The sequence below is a fragment of the Sorghum bicolor genome, chromosome 2 (assembly GCF_000003195.3).
Source record: "Sorghum bicolor cultivar BTx623 chromosome 2, Sorghum_bicolor_NCBIv3, whole genome shotgun sequence".
NCBI classification, from domain to species: Eukaryota; Viridiplantae; Streptophyta; class Magnoliopsida; order Poales; family Poaceae; genus Sorghum; species Sorghum bicolor.
In genome coordinates, this window is record NC_012871.2 from 60854230 (window position 1) to 60876389 (window position 22160).

At 44.5% G+C, this 22160-nt stretch overlaps 2 protein-coding genes across 2 annotated transcripts; one reads left to right on the top strand and one right to left on the bottom strand.

Moving 5' to 3' along the window:
* On the bottom strand, positions 547-2611 carry LOC8080997 (cytochrome P450 71A1). Its single transcript, XM_002462410.2, has 2 exons — positions 1628-2611; positions 547-1412 (listed from the first exon to the last, which is right to left on the bottom strand). The coding sequence occupies exons 1-2, from the start codon at positions 2546-2548 to the stop codon at positions 780-782; spliced, it is 1554 nt and encodes a 517-aa protein (XP_002462455.1). The 5' UTR covers positions 2549-2611; the 3' UTR covers positions 547-779.
* Positions 15012-21985, top strand: LOC8062748 (keratin-associated protein 5-1). Its single transcript, XM_002460230.2, has 5 exons — positions 15012-15626; positions 17824-17876; positions 18790-18834; positions 18917-18961; positions 20770-21985. Exons 1-5 carry the CDS (start codon positions 15483-15485, stop codon positions 21683-21685), a joined length of 1203 nt encoding a protein of 400 aa, XP_002460275.1. The 5' UTR covers positions 15012-15482; the 3' UTR covers positions 21686-21985.

Here is a 22160-nt window from a genome sequence, read left to right on the forward strand (position 1 = left end):
GCAAAACCAAAGACCTTATTTTATACCTTTGGCTTGATCAACCGGGTTTTGTTTTTCTCTTTCTTTTTTAAAAAGTTGAGCACTTGTTCATCTTGTGATCATCACCGTCATCCATTATAATCTCTAGCTCCACCACTTGGCATGGGGCCATCCTTACATATCTATATACTTAGCATTAGGATTTGTCCCTATGTCTCATTAATTATTTAAAACCAAACTAGGTCTTTCAGAATTTTCGTGTGGCTATCTTTTATTTTTGCAATTTAATCCACTCAAACTAAATGGTGTGATACGTTGGGGTAAACGGTAGCTCCATTTGAAAATCATGAGGGCAAACTCACAAAGTTAAAAAAAAATGAGGGTAGAATCACCATTGAAGTCTAGAGTAGGGCCAGGAACACCAAATTTGCTAATTTAATTTAGAACAACTCTAAAAATTGATTTTATTTTGGGTTAGAAGTAGTTTACCAGCTCAGCTTATCAATCAAGAGAATGTTTTGACAATTCAATATAGTATATGCTCCATCTGAGACAAGCCAGCAGGAATACTTATCTTTGTTGGGTAAAAGTATACTGGTATAAATAAATATAAGGTTGGTTACACCATTATTCCACTGTAGTGTCACAACTCACAACGCAGCGCACGACGCAAGCTAGGAGAAATACCTACTTACACTATTACAGAAGTAATAGCAACAACAGGAGCAGCAAGTGGACGCACACACGAGACATCAACGCAAAAGAGGCCACTATATGCTGCAGAATCACGCACGCATCGATCATGGCTCGGCGTAGAGGTGCGCCGGCAGCTTAGGCTCGACGACGGCCTCGAGCGGGAACTTGCGCGGCGTGGACAGGCCGAAGATCTCCTCCATGCTGAGCTCCTCCTTGGTCACGCCGTCGGGGAGGCTCCACGCGAAGCCGTGCAGCAGGTTAGCGAGGCTCACCTGGATGACCTTGAGGCCGAGGCTGTACCCGGGGCACATCCGCCGGCCGGACCCGAACGGCAGCAGCTCGTAGTCCTGCCCCTTCACGTCGAGCTTGCTGCCGAGGAACCGCTCCGGCATGAATTCCTCCGGCGCGTCCCACAGCGCGGGGTCGCGGCCGATGGACCACACGCTGACGAGCACGCGCGTGCCGGCGGGGATATCGTAGCCGGCCACGGTCGTGTCCTCGCGTGACAGGCGGGGCACCAGCAGCGGCGCCACCGGGTGCAGACGCATGGTCTCCTTGACGACGGCGTCGACGTAGGGGAGGCTGGGCATGTCCTTCTCTGTCACCCAGCGGCCGCGGCCGATGACGCGGTCCAGCTCCTCCGTGGCCTTGGCGATCACCTCGGGCTTCTTGAGGAGCTCCGAGATGGCCCACTCCACCGTGACCGCCGAGCTCTCTGTGCCACCGGCGATGAGGTCCTGCACGTTCCATTCGAGATAGTTGTTTTTTTTCAATTGACCTTTTAAAAGTTGTTTGACTAGCTGATTAGCTGTTGGCAACGTGATGTTTGCAGGTCAGAGTAGCTGTACAAAAGTAAGAGCGCAAATAGATGCAGAATCCGACAACATGTGATCTGCTCTGTGCAACGGAAACGGAATCCTACTGCAGCTGGGGAGAATCTGTTTAGACTCACCTGAGTAAAAGCTTTGACGCTTTCCCGGTTGAGCTCAACCTCAAGCGTAGGGTCGTCGGCGATCTGCAGCAGCACGTCGACCATGTCCTTGGCGACGAAGCCCTTGCCCTCGCGCAGCCGCCGCTGGTTGTGCTCCTCCACGACGTGCTCCAGGAACCGATCGAACATCTTGCCGAGCTTCTTCATCCGCTTGATGTACCCCTGCAGGTCCATCCAGTCGAGCCACGGGATGGAATCGCCGATGTTGAGCACGCCGTTGAGCAGGAACAGCTCGTCCAGCATCCACTTGAACTCCTCTGGGGTGGTCACCGACCCGGCGGCCGCCTCCTCCTTGTCCAGGTACTTCTTGCCGAGCACCATGCGCGTGATCACGTTCAGGCTCACCGTGGACAGGTAGTCCTTGAGCATGACGGCGCGGCCGGAGCCGGACGCCGAGTGCAGGTCCCGCAGCAGCGCGCGCACCTCGGCGGCGCGGATGTACTCGTACGACTCGAGCCGCTTGGCGCTGAAGAGCTCGGTGAGGCACATCTTGCGCGCCTGCCGCCAGTAGGCGCCGTAGGGGGACCAGGTGATGTCGCGGTAGTTGTAGGTGGTGTACTTGCCGGCGGCGGTCTTTGGGCGGTCCGTGAACACCACGTCGTGGGTCTTGAGGAAGAACTTGGCCATGTCCACCGACGAGCCGACCACCACGGGGAACGACCCGAACTGGAGCTGCATCAGCGGGCCGTACTTCCTGGACAGCTCGTGGATGGAGCGGTGTGGGAGCGCGCCCATCAGGTTGAGGTTGCCGATGATCGGCCACGGCTTGGGGCCGGGCGGGAGGTTGTACACGCGGCGGCTGCGGCGGCCGAGGATGGCCTTCAGAAGCATCACAGTGGCGAGCACCACACCGAGGAAGGACGCCCATGTTGGAAGCTCCATTGGTACAGTCGAGGCAGAGACGATTGTGGAGTTGAGCTGGTGAGGTGGTGCCGGAACGTGCCTTCACCGTGCCTTCTTATATAGGAGCGCCGCGATGTCATGAACCGCGTGTGGAAGATGCTGTGTGGGAAAGGACAGGGAAATTGGAGACGACTTCACCGGAAATGAAACTTGACGAGTGAACGACGACAACGACGACGACGACGCTGGTCACCGGGGAACCACTTGCCGAAAAATACAATTGTAGTACAATGTACAAGTTAGCACATGCGGATGGTTCGTTGGTGCCATTACTACTCACTCCGACACTCCGTTTATTCAGATTCCGGCTGATCAGATATTCAACTTTTGCATTTCACCACAGACTAGGATGAAGATTTTTTTTCTAACAATAGGTTGTTGTTTTTTACCGGTTCTCCTATATTTTAGTTGCTTGGATTTTAAGATGATTTCAGAGTAAATTTATTAAGAAAGAATATTCTATAACTCATCAATTGTATTTATTTTGTCTCATGAATATGAATTCATGAGTGTTAGTCAAATATTCCAGTCAAAATCTACACCATTTGACTCTTCAAAATTTAAGAATTATATTCTTTTATAGACGGAGAAAGTACACCAATCTAGTAGGTGTTATCATGTACCTCCTAGATAAGTATCTCCAAGAGACTAGGCAAAATTATATTCTAAAATACAAGATTTAGCCATTGTGTAAAAAAAAACTCACTTAAAGCATAAAGTTCCTATGATAGCTAGTGAGGACGACATGCTATATATGACAAGCGAAAGTTTAGGAATAACAAACTTGCTATTTTAGCAAACCAAATAGCACACCTGTTGGACTTTAATGTTTGCTTTAAAAATATAAAAATAGCCTAGATAACATGGATAGCATATTTGTTGGAGTTGCTCTTAAGTTTTTAGGAAAATATACATTTTTATATATTTTTTTTAAAAAAATAGGTAGAATCATCCTATTAAATCTAACTTTCGTTGCTTACTTGCTTTATGCATTTGTTTAAAAAAATAAAGGCTGATTTTTTTAGTATGGTTTTTTACCTCGAGGAGTTAAGCTTTTGAACATACGTACTCGCTCTGTCCTAATAAAAGCCTTGCTTTACTCTTAGACTTCTTCCTTTGACCATTTATTTTATTCAATTTTTTATACAAATACTAAAATAATTAATTAATTGTTAAAGTATCTCTAATATTAATATAAAGCATAATGAAATACACCCTCCGTTCATAAATAAATGCACATCTCGTTTTTCCGGAGAGTCAAATTTTTTTAAGTTTGACCAAATATATATAAAAACATACTCATATTTATTATATGTAATATGTATCATTAGATTAAGCATTAAATATATTTTTATATTATACTTATTCGAATATACAATTATTGATATTATTTGATATATTTTTAGTTAAATTTAAAAAAATTGATTTCTCAATAAATGAAATGTGCATTTATTTATGAACAGACGGAGTAAATAATATTTTTATATAATTTTTTTAAAAAAATAAATGGTCAAACAAGAGGCGCGACACATTCAATTGGACGGAGTGAGTACGTGCAATTGAAATTTACATCAAACGACAAGACACCTTCTCCGAAATGTGAAAGAAATGCCCTAACCCTTGAGATTTGACATTTCACACGAAATTTGCGTTCTAACCCTCGAGATTTGACATTTTACTCGATTTTTTTTTTGCGAGCAACATTTCACTCGAAATTGCGTTCAACTACAGTCAGCACTGAGACTCTGTAGCAAGTCAAGTCCGAAAAGGGACCCAGGAGCAGGTAACATGCTCTGATCCAAAATATCTACAGAAAGATTGGGTAAGGCCTTCTCAAAATTTTCAAGACTTCTTGTTACATTGACTTTAGACGCAAGCATGGAGCATTAAATATAGATAAAAATAAAACTAATTATACAGTTTGTCTATAATTTATAAGACAAATATTTTAATTCTAGTTAATCTATGGTTGGATAATAATTACCAAATACAAACGAAAGTATTACAGTAGCCAAAGTCAAAAATTTTCTTGAACTAAACAAGGCCTAACATACAGCTTCTCATAAGTCTGATGCAATTTATGCCTTGTTTAGATACTAAAAGTTTTTGAAGTTTGACACTATACCACTTTCGTTTGTATTTAATAATTATTGTTCAGCTATAGACTAACTAGGTTCAAAAGATTAGTCTTGCAAATTATAGGTAAATTGTATAATTATTTATTTTTATCTATATTTAATATTCTATATATATTTAAATATCTGATGTGATGACAAATCTTATAATTTTTTGAAATTTTAGGTGCATTGGGCCTCAACCGGCATGTTGCAATATCTGTTGTCAGATGATAGTTGCATGATCAGGGATATTCATTTACCTGTCGGGTCCGCGTGGCGGCGTGGGCTTCACGAACTTTTGAGTTGGATGTGTCAAAAATTGGATGTAGGTTCACATATAGGCCTTGTTTACTTCAAAAGAAAATTTTGCAGAAAATCGAATATTGTAGCGCATACATAAAGAATTAAATATAGATAAAAATAATAACTAATTTTACAGTTTATCTGTAATTTACGAGACGAATCTTTTAAACTTAGTTAATCCATGATTGGATAATATTTGTCAAATACAAATAAAAATGTTACATTGTCTGTTTTGCAAAAAATTTTAAAACTAAAAACAAAGCCATAATTGGGAGGGGAATTTCCAGAACATCATAGGGAAACCACCTACTACTACTGGTGATAAGAGGACTTCTAGACGGACCAACCATTTGAAACGGCTGACTGACCAGGGACTGACCATAGAGCTGAAAAGCGACTTCCGCTCATGTCACGATCAGGAGCATGCTTTGGCGACAACGATGTGTTTGCAAGTTGCTTTAAGCGGTTGTCGCCCTTGATGCTGTTTTGTTGGATTCTTATGCTAGCGAACAAAAAAAAAAGACAAAAATCATATTGCATTGGAAAATTAAAGCCAAGTGCAAGTTCGCCTTGCATCTAAAGGGAAGCTCCTACTTGAGCCATCAAAATTAAATGTAAGGGCTAAAAAAACAAAGATCTAGTAGGGCTTCTACTACAACTCTTAAATTTGAGGAGCCTTTCAAATCCCTCCTTTGGCCCTCGTTCATGGAATCTCATTCGAGCCCTCAAATCACAGTTACAATTGTTTTCTGCGTGCGCTTCTATCTACCTACCGACGCGTGCCGCCTACCACCGGTTTGCATCTCACACGCACGTCTCATTTCTTCCTTCACCTGCACACAGAGCCTGCCCAGACATCCGCGAGCGCCGCCTCACATCCCCGCTGTCTTCTCGCGCCCCAATCGGCGATAGCTCATCAGCACATAGGCATAGGAGTGCCTTCCTCCCTCAATTTTGGCTTCTCCTCCTTCGACCCCTCGCGGCAACGAGGAAGAAGATCCTCTTCGAGACCCCACGCGACACCCCTCCCTCACGGCAACGGGGAAGAAGATTTGACGAAGCTACTCGTGAGTCTTTCACTCGCAGCAATGGGGGCGAGGCTACTCCTAAGCCCTCTTGGTGTGTCCCTCCCTTGTGGTACTAACTTGGTGTGTTCCTCAATGTCGAAGAAAATAAGAAAGAGTATGATGAGTTGGTCCCATGTGTGGAGTGCAGACTAAAAGAACAAGACCCTTAAAGTAAGGGAGCTCTCAATTAAAGTACGGACCATGTTTTGACTCTTGAGGATTATAATTGGAGTTGCTAAGACTTAGACTTTCAATATTTTTTTTTACTTTTTGAATCTTTTGAGAGGGACCTTCCGTCATTTTACACGCCATGACACCACTACACATGCACACTCACAAACGTACACACACATCTTAATTAATTAACGCCTTTGAGGACTTGAGTTGAATTGTCAAATCTCGAGATTGAAAAAGTCATCACAAACAGTTCGCTATTGATGGATATGTCACCTACCACGGAAAGGGTAACATTGTTAAATTCCAAAATAAATATAGAAAAATACCATTTTGCTTCAAAGCAGGGACATAAACGCTTAATAAGCCCCATTAAATTATATTAAGTTTGATTAAATTTATAGAAAAAAGTCACCAAGATATGACATCACATTCTTATTATTAAATACACCATGAAATATGTTTTTCATAATTTATTTGTTTGGTGTCATAAATATTATTATTTTTTATTGTAAAGTTGGTCAAACTCCGAGATAATTTTACTTTGGGTGATTCTAGGAGTTGTTTTTTTTAAAAAAAAACGTAGACTTAGTGATTCGCCTCTGTGGCATCGACGATTCTTATTACTTTATTAAGGCTTACTTGGTTGAGCTTCTACTAGTATAGATTCTCTGTGGAGGCTAATCCTCTAATTAGAAATATTTTCTATGATTTTTCTATGCAAATAGTGCCTTTGTGCGTGGGGAGAATTAGGAGAAATTATTTTTTCGGTTTCGAGCCTCCTAGTTCACTTCACAAAGCGTATAATCGTTTCTCAGTAAAAAAAAAAAACGGTTTAGTAGAGCTTCTAGATTCAGCCTGCAAGCTACTTTTGAACCTCTTCCAAACATGGTCTGACTTGGGATGAACGAGTGGGAGTGGGTGAGAGGAATCCGTCAGTCTCAGGAGGATAGAGACATCAGACATGCAGTTGTGCAAGAGGCTTCCGGACAAAATTAAAAAAAAAAACACTTCGTGTTCGAAAAAAAAAAAAAAACACTTCGTGACAACAGTAACGAGCCGTTCAACATAGCACACCATGTCATAAGTCTTACAGCTAAGCCCATCTAGATTTTCAGCCTACAATACTCTCACTCGCTCATTTGGCCCAGCACCTAATTTTTTTCTTCGGTCACCAGTAGGCCTCCAATGAAGCTGATGGAATTCTTTACACCCGCGGATGTGGTTGTGATCACAAGTATCCCACTCAGTACAAGGCGACAACAAGATTTCTGGGCCTGGCACTTTGCATCTAAACCAGGCCTCAGTCAATTCGGCATATAAAATGCTTGCACACCGTAAGGCTTCGCAAAAATTTTCAACATTCTCCGTCACATCGAATCTTTGGTCGCATACATAGAGCATTAAATATAAATAAAAATAAAAACTAATTGCACAGTTTACCTGTAATTTGTGAGATAAATCTTTTGAGCCTAGTTACTTCATGATTGGATAATGTTTGTCAAATAAAAACAAAAGTGCTACAGTAGTCAAAAACCAAAGTTTTTGCCAACTAAACAAGGCCTAAGTCTATAGCTGGATCAACAGGTGCCTCGGACAGATAGGCTGTGCGAAAGAAGTGATCTATGTTGCGGGGAATCAAAGTTTCCTCCAAAGTATGGGTATTTTTGTGGAGACTTGTCAGTTGTTCTCTCCCATCAATAGATGTTCTCCTCCACAGGAACATGTCTAATAGCAATACGTGTTCTCCTCTACAGGAACATGTTCTCCTCTTCGGGGACAGAAGGAGTACTTGAGGACTTTAGAGTGGCATGTGACAATGTTGGAGTTGTTGCAAGCATACACGAAGATAGTATGGGCTTTGTAAAAAAAAAGTCAAGGCTGTTTGCTGCTTTAAAAAGTTAAGGCTGAAATTATTGTTGGCTATTTAATGTGAAAGAAAAACACTGCTCTCTGGCAGAAAAAGTATGGCTGAAAAGAAAAGAGAATAAGCTAAAGCTAGATTTCAGATTTGTTGATCCATAAGGGGAGACGATCAAATGGATGCTCATAATCTTGCTAGGAGTTATATACTTGTACCTATGCTAATTTAGGGGCACGTGTTTGGTTTGTATCTCCGTATGATCATACCATACTTTTTATGAAAAAAATAATAAAGGTCTATTCTGCTTAAAAAAAACTACTAGTAGGCATCCAATCCCAAAATTCTCCCTTGCACAGCACAGCCCCAGATTTGGGAATTCCAAACAGTAACCAAACGGCCACGCAGAGGCATGCGGTGATGTCTCGCACGGGTAGACGGCACGGTGCATCGGTGAGTCGGTGCAACACAAAGCTGTCAAGTACTCGTATACCGAAGTATAGGTACGCAAACGGATCCGCGCGTTTGATCCGCCGTTCCGTGCCGCTACAGATCGCAGCGCGCTGGGCGCTGGCGGCTGGCGCTGTGCGTCCGCGGTAGGGTCGGCCAGTGCAGCAGGCGGCCAGGCGCACTGCCGCCGCCGCCGCGGCCGCCCCGTGCAGGCAAAGGCGAAACCTTACCATGTCCCATCGCATCGCACGGCTGGCCAAACCTCGTATGCTACGGCCTTGTTTACTTACAAAATTTTTTGCAAAATAAAAATAATAGCACTTTCGTTTGTATTTGATAAATATTGTCTAATTATAGACTAACTAGGCTCAAAAGATTCGTCTCGTTAATTTCGACCAAATTGTGCAATTAGTTTTTATTTTTATCTATATTTAATACTCCATGCATACGTCTAAAAATTTGATGTGACAGGGAATCTGAAAAATTTTACAAAATTTTTAGGGAACTAACAAGGCCTACGTCTCGGGGGCGGTCCAGCGGAATAGCGGTTCCAGCGTGAAGAGATCTGGGGACGCAGGCGAGGCGAAGCATACTGTAGCGCCGAGGGCCCCTTTGCTTGCTTGGCCCTGATGATGGAGTAGCTTTGGTGAAAGCTCTCAGGCCTGCACTGCACTCCACTGCACTGGCTCACCGGTAACGGTAAGCTTTCACTCGCTCGATCAGTGGTTACAGGAGGAGTAGTATCAGTCTGGTGAACTAGCTGAACTGCTCCGTCCTCGCTCTTGTCTCTGGTTCAGGCCTGTATGTATTGAAAACACGAGGGAGTTCTTTCTTTCTGGGTTCTGCCTTTGCAAGAACTACTCTACTGTCTACCTAGTACTCCAGTAGGAGTAGTCGGCACTCGCCATTCGGGCGCTCGAGAGCCGAAGGCATTGCAGTTGCAGCCTTGCAGGCCCGCAGGCAGAGGCAGGCCCATCTGCTGATCTGTATCCGATCCGCCGCGGATACCGTGACGGGGGACAAAGCGCTGCCGCGTCGCGCCCGCCCGCCTCTGGTCCCTTCCTGCTCGCAGCGCAGGTCGCAGCTGCTGCCTGTTGCTGCTGCCAGCCGCGCACGTCAGCGAGCCGTTTTCGGCCCGTGGATGGGCGTGCGAGCCGGGGCCCCGCGCGCGCACGCTCCTGTCCACGTCGGCGACCCCATGGCGGCAGTGTGTGTGTGTGTGCTGGCCCCGCGCTGCGAGCCGGGTTGCTGTCGGTCGGCCTAACCCCGGCCAGAGGTGTCCAAGGCCACGTTACGGCGTGCCGCAGGACCACGGTGCAGTCGTGCAGAAGGCTGTGCGAGCCGTTGGGTCCTGATATAAATGCCACTGGTATTTTCTCACAACACGATACAAAATTCGAAAGAAAGAAAAAAAAAGTGAGCGCACTGAACGCGGCAAGCTCTCGGGTTCCATTCCATGGCGCGCCGCAGGAGCCAGGGACTCCTCGCCGGCGGCCCCCGGCTCGGCGCCAGGGGAAGCAGATCCGGCGCGTGACGAGCATTGAAACGGGACGCAGGTGCAGCTGCAGCTGCAGCAACCACAACTGCTAGTACTACTGCGCTGCACCGCGCTCCTCCGAACACACTCGCAGCCAGCAGCCCCTGCCACTCCTGCAACGGGGGTTGAAGCGCGCTGCACGAGAGCGCATTGAAATTTCGCCCCTTTTTTCTTTTGTTTTTTTTTCGAAAAAAAAAACCCCGAGGAGAGGCTGTGGCGGCCCCGCCCGCGGTTGCGATCGCCGGATCGGGCTCTCGAGCGCTGTTCAATTCCTGCGGCCCACGCCACAGTAACTGAGTCAGTGGGGCCTAGCGCCCGACGTGCGCCGTGGGCCCGGGGAGGAGACATTCCGTACGGCCCGCGGTACGGGCGCTGCTGACAGTGGGCCCCGTGCTGCTCTGCTTTCTTCCCGTTGCCAGGTCTGTGGGGAGTACCGCTCTGACGTCGGCACCAGCGCACTCATGGTGTTGGGTGCTGCGGTGCGGTGCGGGCGGCGGGGTCTTAGAGGTCGTACAATAATAGATTTATCACTAATGCTCATGTGAAGGAAAAAGGATAAAGAAAGATGATAGTTTAACTCTCATATAAATATAAGCTAGGTACAAATGAATAGATAGTGATGGAATAATATGGAAGAAAAGATATTTTAGAGACAAGTATGAGACAACTTATTATACAACTTAGCTCTAATCATTTAGTTTTATTATTGATCTTGCTCTAACAACTAACGTACTCGCTCTGTCCCTAAATAACTGTCGTTTACGTTTCTCGAAAAATAACTTTAATTATATATATATATTAAAAATTATTACTATTTATAATACATAATTAGTATTATTAGAACTTATAGTACGCACGTCAACAATAACAATTAAATAGAGACAGAGGAGTAGATCTGTCAGTGTGCATTAGCAAGTTTAGGAAATGTGATCAAACGACTGTAAATTCGCTCGTTTGAAACTCCGGACATCTTTTCTTTGTCCTACTACTACTAAGGTTCCATTTAGATCCTCTAAATTTTGAGAACCCATAGAAGAAATATTAGAATCCTAGATTTTCATTCAAAAGGTCCAAATTTTAGAGATTTTAACTCACAGAATTTTAGAATCTCAAAATCCAATAAAACTGTTGGGATTCTTTGTACCCGGATTCTTAAAATCTTTGAGATAGTGAATTGTTGTTGGATTGAGAGACAAAATAGGTTTGTAAGCATCTCCAGCAGGCTATCTAAACCCACTACCTATCCTATATTTGGGTAGTGGAGGCTAAAAATTCTACTCCAATAGGCTACCTACTTTTGTTAGCCCCACAATTCTTCCCTCCACAACCTATATTTGTAGGGCCAACAAATGTTGTTACCTATTTTTTCACCCACGCGCTCGCCCTCCCATGACCGCACGCATCTCCTTCCCCGCCGCTGTTCCTTTCCCAACACCGCTCCCTCCCCGACACCGGTACCTGGCAGCCGGATGCAGGCCTCCCTCCCCGATGCCGGTGCCCCGTCGCTAGATGTGGGCCACACCCTCCCCTATGCAAACACCATCGTGACTGGACTCCTGTGGCTGGAGCTCCCCTACGTGAACACCACTGTGACCTGTGATCCAAAAAACGGTAGCAGCGGCGCTCCCTGGACATCGGCGAGAGGCACCTGCTCCACCAGGCGCGACCTCCGCTTCCCCCACCTCCCGTCAAACCTCTAGCCAGCCAGCTTAAGAGATGGTGCCCTAGCTAGCGAATCTCCAGGCGGCGCCCCTCGGCCATCCCCACGCGGCTAACCTCCAGCGTGTCTTCTCCTCACCGGCCGGCAGTGGGACATCCGGTGCTCCCACCAGCGGACCATCAATCTGATGCTCCAACCAGTAGATGGCTGTCCGGTCGGCTCCATCCTCTCTGCAATATAGCTTTTGCCCGAGTTTGTCAATGGAAAAACAAGAAAGGAGATGACATGTGGAGCCCACATGTCATTGGCTGTTAAACTCAATTTGGGAGCCACGATTTAGTTAGTACTACTGGAGTTAAAAACAAAATTTAGGTAGTAAAAAAATAGCTGGGTACCTAAATAGATATTTAGGTAGCCTATTTTAGGTAGCACTGCTGGAGGTGCTCTTACTCCGTGGATGACTTTTCCAACTTCTCTAGCTTGTTTGGAATGTGAAAAACTTTTTTGTGTTCATGCAATTTTATTGTGATATTCCTACTTTCCAAACACGTCCTAAGATTTCTTGCATTCTAAAGAGATTTATAGATGAGGTAGTTCTACGAGTGCCCAACAAACAATGGCCGAAAGCTTTTCGGGTGGTTTATGGGTTACGGGAAACTATAAACAATTGAGTTTCTCTAACATTGTGGTCAAGTCTCAAAAACGGGGCTTTCCCCTTTCCCATATTAGATAACGTTTTAGAAACTCTAATGGAAACCATGTTGAAGCTAAAAGACAAAAAATAATATATTCTTCAAGGAGTATAGATAAAGATGTATTGGAAAATTAGAAAGGTGTATTATTAAAAAAGGATGGTGTATTAGGAAGTAAGAAGGTCAAGTATTTTTGGGATAAAATTTAAATGCTATAAGATTATCTATTTTAGGATGAAGAGAGTACCTCACAAGGTTGTTAGCTTTTATTTGGTGATAGAAGAGGATACTAAGGAAGGAGGATAGAAAAATGGAGAATCTTACCGAGGAAATATAGCAAGGATTGCCACAATGGCGATGCCTATGGTGAGATGCGTGTGATGGGTGGCTTAGCGCAGTGTTATCCTAGACGCTAAATGCTAAATAATAATCATTTATGCCCATTTAGCATTTGAAATATGTGTAGACGGTCATTTAGACATGTTTAGACAAACATGTATTGGCTTAGCATCGTTGTGCAATAAGACTAATGTTTCCAATTGCTTTTTTTGGGAAGTAAGACTAATGTTTCTTGTCTCTTAGCTTCCTTTTGTGGATGTTACAGTAGAGTGACAGCCTTTGAGTTGGTCTTGAGTTTATTGACTTTGTAAGCCAGTAACCCTATCAAAACTTCTTTAAGTTGTATAAAAAAAGTGTGATCCAAGTCTCTGGTATGTATAAAAAACTGTGCATTATCGTGGCCAAGTGAAGCAAGTTCACTGTGTTGCGTGTGAGATAGAGAAGTGTACGTCACGTAGGCATGCATAGAGCCTGTGTATGTATCACCTAGATAAATCTGATAGTTTAATCCTAATTATTACCAGGTGCTTGAAGTTTAGGCCTCATTTGAATGTTGTAATATTAAAAAAATCTTAGTATCAAGAAATTGTAGTTTTAGAATCATTGATGTGTAAAACCATGGTTTAGAAAAAAGAGGTCTAGAGTGGAGTTTTTAGAACTCCAAAAAGATTATAATTTCAGCCATACCATGGTATTGAAAACCATAACGTTCGTTACACCTAAACGTTTCATGATACTCTAAAACCAGAGCATTTCACAAAAACAATGACATTTTACACCAAAATTGTATGTTGTTTAGGTGCTGAATACGTAGTTGTTATTAGATTATTTATAGTTCACCTCTTTATCAACTAGTGGAATAGTTCCTAGTTAGGATATGAAAAAAAGTCTATTCATTGTCCATCTATTTGGATGATCTAGAACTAAATTTTAGATGATAATAATTTGTTATGGTATTAAATAGGTCCACGGTTCCATTTTTATCAATTGAAGCCGTATTCTGTTTTTTTATTCAAAATGATGTGAATCTCTCTCCATGTTAAAACAAGAAGAGGTTTTTTTGGATTTGGTCTCCAACATAATATTGCTGATCTAATATCTCATGTACGACTCACGGCCATAATCACAAAGTTTGCATAAATCGTTGTACAATGATCGAGGAACGTTGTATTTTTATTAAGATTTTGTTTTCACTTCTGAGATGCGATTGTTCCCCTTTTTTAGATGAGAAACATGATACCACGTTCCGATGACACTGCTCATAACTTATTAGAGTACTCACTTAATTTGTCCAAAAAACTACAATTCTAGATGTGAACCTGGGCAAGTGTTTTTTTTATAGATTCGTAACTTTTTGGAACCGGATTGTTCATGTTTTTTCAGGACGAGAAAACATGATACTGTACCATATCCTGATGACACCGTTAGAGTACTCACTTTGTCCAAAAACTGCAATTCTAGATGTGAATCTGGGCAAGTGTTTTTCCTAGATTCGTAAGTAGAATTATGATCTTTTCGGAATAGAGGGAGTAATTATTTTTCGAGAGATAATGAAACTTAGGATATTTATATATAATAACGTATGCCCGTTTGGTGAAAAGAAATGGTATTTGGTGAAAAGAAATGGTATTTTCATAGCTGCCAGCCTGCCACCTGCCATACGTTGGGCTGTTGCATCAGGTAGTAGGGTCATTGCTTCCTCTGCCGGATGATACGAGTGACCCATCCTGGCCTGTTTTTAGTTCAGAAATCCTCTGAGAAAAGTGAGGAGTTCGTAAACAGAATCCTCGCCGCGGTCGGCGCTCGGCATGATTTCATTTCACCGACGCCGCAAGCCGCATCATGGTTTTGCACTGTTGTGCTCATGAGCGGGAGGTGGTAGCCGCGCAACGCCAACCGCCGGACCCATCCCCGCCGATCGCCAAGGAGGTGAGAACGAACGAACGCGGATCCAGCGGCAACGGCAAAAAAACCAAAACGCCGTCCGTGATCCTATCCTACTGAGTACTGACCCGTCGTCCCCCACGGCGTCCCCAGCTTAAACCCCGAGCCCTGTGGGCCTGGAGCCCACCCCGCAGTCAAACAAGGCCCACCCATTAAACCCCAACAGCGTCCTTCCTTGCCTCTCTCTCCTCTCTCTCTCTCTCTCACACACACACACACATTAACCCCACTCGCCCTGCTCTGTACTCTCCCGTTTCTCTCTCTCAACCCCACGCCACGGCCACGCGAGGCCTCCCTCCCCTCTCTGCCATTATTGCCCGCGCAGCCATCCCCTCTCTCTCTCCCCATCGCCCCCGTTCATCAGTATATGGGGACGTCCTGCTCCTCCTCGCTTCCTCATCCAGTCCTCCCGCCTCCTCCTCTGCTTCCTTGCTCTCACCCTGCTTCCCGTTCGCGCGCGCGCAGACACGAGCTTGTTGTCCGCCACTCCCGCCTCGTACGTGCGCTATCCCCCACCGCCTCAGCCCGCTGTCCCCCTGCTCATCTCATCTCATCTCATCGCCGCGATTTATACCACCACCAGGAACCAGCCAGCCAGCCACCACTCCCTCCTCCTCAGCATTCCGCTTCTCTACTCTAGTCTAGTCCCCAACAACAACACCGGCGGGGGCTAGCTCGTTAGGCGTGCGTGGGAGCTACTCTACTCTACTGCTAGCCGCCGCCTAGCTAGCTAGGCCTATCCGGCCAGTAGTACATGTGAGGTCGGTCCATGGGGGAGGAGGTAGCGGCGGCGGCGGCGGTGGTGCTGGAGCCGCCACGGCCCAAGTCGCCGCCGAGGTACCCGGACCTGTGCGGCCGCCGGCGGCTGCAGCTGGAGCTCCAGATCCTCAACCGCGAGATCGACTTCCTCAAGGTGAGGCATACATCATCGCCGGCACTACTACCGTTCCTTCCTGTCTGTCTCGTCGTCCCCCTTCGGTCAACCGGTTGCCATGCTCTCTCTTCGACTTCCCCCTTTGACTTGCCCCAATTAAAAAACCTTCAAAAAAATCACCACCAGCACTAGTAGCAGTAGGATCCGATTCGTCGCGCGATCTCGTTTTCTTTGGGCCGTGCGGTGTGTACAAGCGGCCACTACTGGTACTAGCGCGCGGGGGGGTGGGGGGATGAGTAGTTGTTTAATGGCAGATTGGTGCGAAAATCTGATCGTTGGAGCACGCCACGCCATTTATTTCGTCTTCGTTTTTGGGGATGAGAGCCTAATGCGGAGGCGGGGAGGGGAGGGGAGGGGAGGGAGGGCGGCGGATCGCGGCAGCGCAGTTAAACCCGAGGCGCGACAGGGTTTGCCCAGTTGCCGTCTTGGGGCGTGCCGCGGGCTGTACCTCTTGGGCCGTGCGGTTCGGTTCCTTGGGAGAAAAGAGAGACGGGGGACGGCATGGGCAGTGCCGCGCCGCAGTGGCCAGTGGCACTGGCACTGGCACTGGCACTGGCACTGGCGCGCTGCCCGACTGCCCGTGTCAGTGCTGCGCGTGGAGCAGCGAGTGGGCGTGTCCCCTTCTCGTTCTTGCTTCGCGGACACGCACACGGCACACGGCATGGCTCGTCAGGCACTATCATGATGAGGGTTCGTGCAGCAGAGAGGCAAAGGTGATGCGCGGCGCACGGCGCGCCGTACCGTACTGTACATGTACTACTACTGGTGTTTATGGGCTGGGCTGCCTTTCCATGCTCCGGACTATTAGATTTTGTGTATATTTTTTTTAATCAAGGGAAACGAGTGTCTTTTTGACGCCCGTGCTCTGCTTTAAGGTGCAGGTTTGGGATGCTGTCCAGGTGATTAAAGCACTTCTTTACTGGTCAAGTGTGCTTTGGTCTTCTTTTTATCTCTTCTTGCAACTTCAGTTGCTTTTCCAAGCTCAGCAAAGCAGGGGACTTATTATTAGTCAATTACTTATCTCACCGTGTTTGAGACTAGAATCCACCTTTTTAAATCGGTCTGTCGGATGTCTCGGGTTCACGTAGGCCCTATTTCCGTCGCCACTCACCACGCAACAGCTCGCCGTGCTGCAAGTGTGGTGTTTGATTAGCGCCGCAGCTTAGACACGTCGCAGAGATGCCACAACCAGCTAGTTCATTTTTGTCCGATGCAGCTTAGGACTGCTTTGGCGAGGAGCGGTGACTACAGCATCGAAACATGCCAAGGCCACACCTAATATAGGATGTCCAAAGGTATACGTAGTTGCCAGCGGCAGTCAATGAATGCCATGAATCTATGGGGTGGAGACTGTCACGCGGCAGGGAGGATGAGAGAAGGCAGCTGATCTGGCTAGTTTGTGTTTCGTTGATGGTGAATTAGAGAAGGGAACCGGAGAGAAGGGAATGAAGAGAGAGGGCTCAGAGATGGATTCAGGTCCCCTCTCTGTACAAAAGAAAACATGTTTGCCAGAGAACATGTGTGTGCATGTACGAGGTGGTAAGCGAACGGTTATTTTACTTACGCTCAGCAGCAATGCTCATAAACCAAACGGTTGCTAGAGAAGTTTGCCAAGCTTTTGGCAGCTCATGTGGCTGAGAATCCAAACGGTTGCCAGAAAAGTTTGCCAACCTTTTGGCAGCTCATGTGGCTGAGATCCAAACGGTTGCCACAGTGGGACTAAGTTTAACCAACCAAATGGTTATATTCTGCCACAATTTAGGTGTGCCACAAGTTTGGCATATGCCTAAGCTTAGTTATGGCAACCTGTGTCTGCCACCCAAATAGGATTGCCAAGGTGGCATTGGGAGTGGCTAGTGAAGTGATGTTTGTCTAGTGGCTTGATGGATTCAGTGTTTGCCACCACATAATTTATTTTTCCGACAGAGAATTTTTAGTTAAACTGTCCTCATTCTCTTTTGAAAATGTTCTGCACAACGAATCTACACATAAGATATTGTTTGTTTGGGGCAAATAACAAATAGCTATGCATATTTGAAATGTTTAGTGTTCCCTTTATATTATTTCTCATGGGTAATCAGGCTTACAGTTGGCAACCATGTTTCTTTGGGACCACTTTCATGAGTAGCATACAAAGTAACAATTGCTTTTGTTTGACAGCAATCTGATTTTGCAGGACGAGCTACAATCACTAGAAGGAGTTCCACCAGTTTCTAGAAGTTGTAAAGAGTATGCACTGCTGCCCTTCCTGCATTGCATATTACTCTTTCCTTGGCATCTGTTGCTAATGTCATGTAGGCCTTGTTTAGTTCGCAAATTTTTTTGTTTTTGGGTACTGTAGCATTTCGTTTGTATTTGACAAACATTGTCCAATCACGGAGTAACTAGGCTCAAAAGATTCATCTCACAAATTACAGGTAAACTATGCAGTTAGTTTTTATTTTCGTCTATATTTAATGCTCCATGCATGCGACTAAAGATTCGATGTGACGGGGAATCTTGAAAATTTTTGCGAACTAAACAAGGCCTTAGGATGAAATCCTGGTTTCACGTCAAATGACATTGTTTTTTTTTTGGCACTAATTTTCACTTTTCTGTTTCTTATATCTTGCCGCACAAAAATGTTATTGGTTAATTGTACTTTAACCCAAGTCAGTGTCAGTATGGTCTATGGAGGCTATTGTTTAACCCCACACAGATCACAGTGTTCGGTACATGGTTTGGTTTTGAATGTCCACTTTCTTTTAGCTTGTGGCCCAGTTAGTGATCCATTCCAGCATTTTTCTTCCTACTTCCTGGAGGCCTCAAGTATTAACTGATAATATTTTGGTTACCATGTTTTCTACATTTGGTCAAATACTATTAATAATTGTTAGTCAAAATTTTCTTAATGCTGTATTTAGCTCTCCAAGTTCTGAATTCGTCACTTGTATTGAAATTGTTTTCTCGGTGGAGTGTGCATATGCATATGCAGTTGGGAAGGTTATTAAACTATTGCCTACTGAATTATTTCATAGTCACTGTTACGATAATTCTCTGTTTTTTTTTGCCAAACTTCAGCTATATTGCATAGTTTTCTTCACAGTTTGGAGCACATTCTGTTTATATTTTTTCTAACATCATCTCATTTAAAACCTTCCAGGGTAAATGAGTTTGTTGGTACAAAACAAGACCCACTACTACCGATGTATGATCCATAGGCTTGATGTTATAATTACATTGAAGCATCTACAAAGGCTATTATGAATTGACTTCCTTTGATTTTTCAGAAAGAAGAAGACGCACAGATCTTGCCGCCTTTTTTGGTGGATCAGGTATGCATTCCATTACTTATTCTTGTCAGTGATTGTATAGCTGGTGCATTAAAATCTTCGTAATATTCACCTCAGAAAGTTATACATTAGATGAATTAGCAAATTTTCTCCTGTATTTCTTCTTGGACAATGCGAGTTAATTACTCTTGCATCTCAATGAGCAAATTTGAACTTTGTTGGTCCAGAAGTGGCAAATCCCCCAACACACACACACACACCTGTTTTAGTCTCATTTTCTTGGTACTGGAGTTTTTTTTTTAAAAAAAAATCTTCATGTAACCTATCATCGCTGCTTTGTACTCCTAAATAATTGTGGGCCATCAATTTAACTAGATCTAGGTAATAGGTGAAATATATATTTTTTTATTTTTTATTTTGTAAAATAAAACAAGGTGAATTGGGATTTTTTTTTGTTTTAGATTAAGAATCTTTCTTTTAGATCTAATAATTACATGCATGACTTATTGGATGTAACATATGTAATTGTGATTAGTTGGAAGCGTTAGGTTTTTTTTGTGTGTGTGTGGAACACGTGTTAATTGGTACAACACCGGCACCTGTCTGTTCACACCCAGGAAATATACTGTATAACATGTAGACATACATGGTAAATGATAAACGAGAATTATTCTTTTCCTGAGATTTCTTTTTTCTTTTTCTGGTTTCAAAAGCCAATGCCTGTGATTGAAGTACTGTAGCAAGGCCCCTAACTAAAACAATGTCACACTGAAGCAAAATGGCTGTCAATTTTTATTCCAGAAATAGTGATGTCTGCATGGTATTGTACAAACCTTCTCTTGGACTAGAAACACACTGAGCCATTGTGGGATTACTCTTACTGAACTTTGTGGCATAGTGCTTGTTGGCACATAACTTACCATTTTCTTAATTGTTTGTTAATGTGCGAAGACCATATCACATTTTTTACTGCGATCTAAATCTAATACCACTATATTTTCTTCTATGTATATGAGCTTATAGTTTGATTTGTTCCTCGCATTGGTACTATGCAACACACATTTGTTCATTTCAGGCCGCCTTGTTTAGTTCTCAAAAAGTTTTGCCAAAAATTTTAGATTTCCCGTCACATCGAATCTTGCAGCACATGCATGAAGTATTAAATATAGACAAAAATAAAAACTAATTACACAGTTACCTGTAATTTGTGAGACGAATCTTTTGAGCCTAGTTAGTCTATGGTTGGACAATATTTGTCAAATAAAAACGAAAGTGCTACAGTACCCGAAACCCCAAAATTTTGCCAACTAAACAAGGCCCGTTGGGGAGAAAAAAATTTGGGTGTCACATCGGATGTTTTGTAGGATGTTGGAAGGGGTGTTTGGATACTAATAAAAAAACTAACTACATAACTCAGGCTGGAAACTGCGAGACGAATTTATTAAGCCTAATTAATCTATCGTTAGCACATGTAGGTTACTGTAGCACTTAGGATGTTTCATAGGATGTCGGAAGGAGTGTTTAGATACTAAACAAAAAACTAATTACATAACTCGGCTGAAAACTGCGAGACGAATTTATTAAGCCTAATGAATCTATTGTTACCACATGTAGGTTACTGTAGCACTTAAGGCTAATCATGGATTAACTAGGCTTAAAAGATTCGTCTCGTGATTTCTAACTAAACTGTGTAATTAGTTTATTTTTTTTATCTATATTTAATACTCCATGTATGTGTCCATAGACGGGTGAAAATTTTTTGGTGGAAATTTTTGGGTTGGAAACAAGGCCTCATATTTGAGTTTCTGCAATTTGAAGATGCTGATATTACTGTTTTTCCCTCCATGCAGATCAAAATTGTGCATATGCGTGTCATGGTTCTGCTGCTCCTGCCATTGCTTGCCCAACTGCAAAAGACCATGCTGCTTGGATTGCTCCTGCTGCTCATGCCCAGATCTGTCATGCTGCAAGCCCAGCTGCAAATCATGCAACAAGCCCTGCTCTTGGCCCAACAGCTGTTCATGTTGTGACACACCATGCTGCAAGCCAGATTGCCCATCCTGTAGTTCGAGCTGCAGCTCGTGCTGCAATCTGTCGTGTTGCAACCCGAACTGTAGCTCGTGCTGCACCTGCAATCCATCATGCTGTAAACCAAACTGCAACTCGTGCTGCAGACCAAACTGTAGCTCGTGCTGCAATCCGTCATGCTGCAAACCTAACTGCGGCTCATGGTGGAAACCGAGCTGCAGCTGCTTCAAGGCCCCCTCGTGCTGCAAACTCCAGTGCAGCCCCAACTGCTGCACTTGCAGCCTCCCGCGCTGCTCCGGCTGCAACCCCTGCGGCAGTTGCAAGCAGTGTTGCTCATGCCCCACCGACTGCTGCAACTGCAAGCCAAGCTGCGGCTGTTTCAGCGCGCAATGTTGCAGCTGTGCGGCATGCTGCTCCTCGTGCTTAAGCTGCTTCAGTTGCTTCGGTTGCTTCAAGTCCTTCAAGTGCTCCAACCTGTTCGGGTGCTGCTCCTGCAAGCAGTGCTTCAAGTGCCAGTCGTCGTGCTGCAAGGGTGCGCCATCCTGCTGCAAGTGCCAGTCGTCGTGCTGTGAGGGTGAAGACGGCAGCAGCTGCTGCCGGAGGTCATGCTGCAGTGTTCCGAAGCCGGCTTGCCCTGGGTGCTCGTGCGGGTGCGTTTGGTCCTGCAAGAAGTGTACAGATGGGTGTCGATGTTCTGGGTGCCGCAATCCGTGCTGTGCCACTGGATGCTTGTGTTGAGGTTGAACTAGACGTTTTCTTTGGTTGTTATTTTTTGCGTGTGCCATTTTAGATGGCCGTTGGTTTCCGTCGTGCTTTGATATATGGTGTGGCGTCCTTGTCTGTAAAGAAATCCCATGTCACCAGAAGAAATTGAAGCGTCAATAGTAGTCATGAAGTACTACAAAATTTAGATGCCTTTTGACCTTCATGACATGGTACATCTTCACCACTCTCGGAGGATTTAGTGAATGTCCTTTTGGCCACTTCAATCTGTATAGACAATCATATCACTTCTTATATTAAGTTTTTTCATTTGATGAATTGACTTATGATGCATCACCTTACTTAGAATAGTTTGATTCTTTAAACCAAACACACTACTAATGTTATGTAGGCAGTGTGTGTGGTGGTGGTGGTCTGGTGGATAGGAATGAACGGGAAGTTATTGGTTTGCGAAATTTTAATGATGATTTCATTTGACACCATCGTCAAT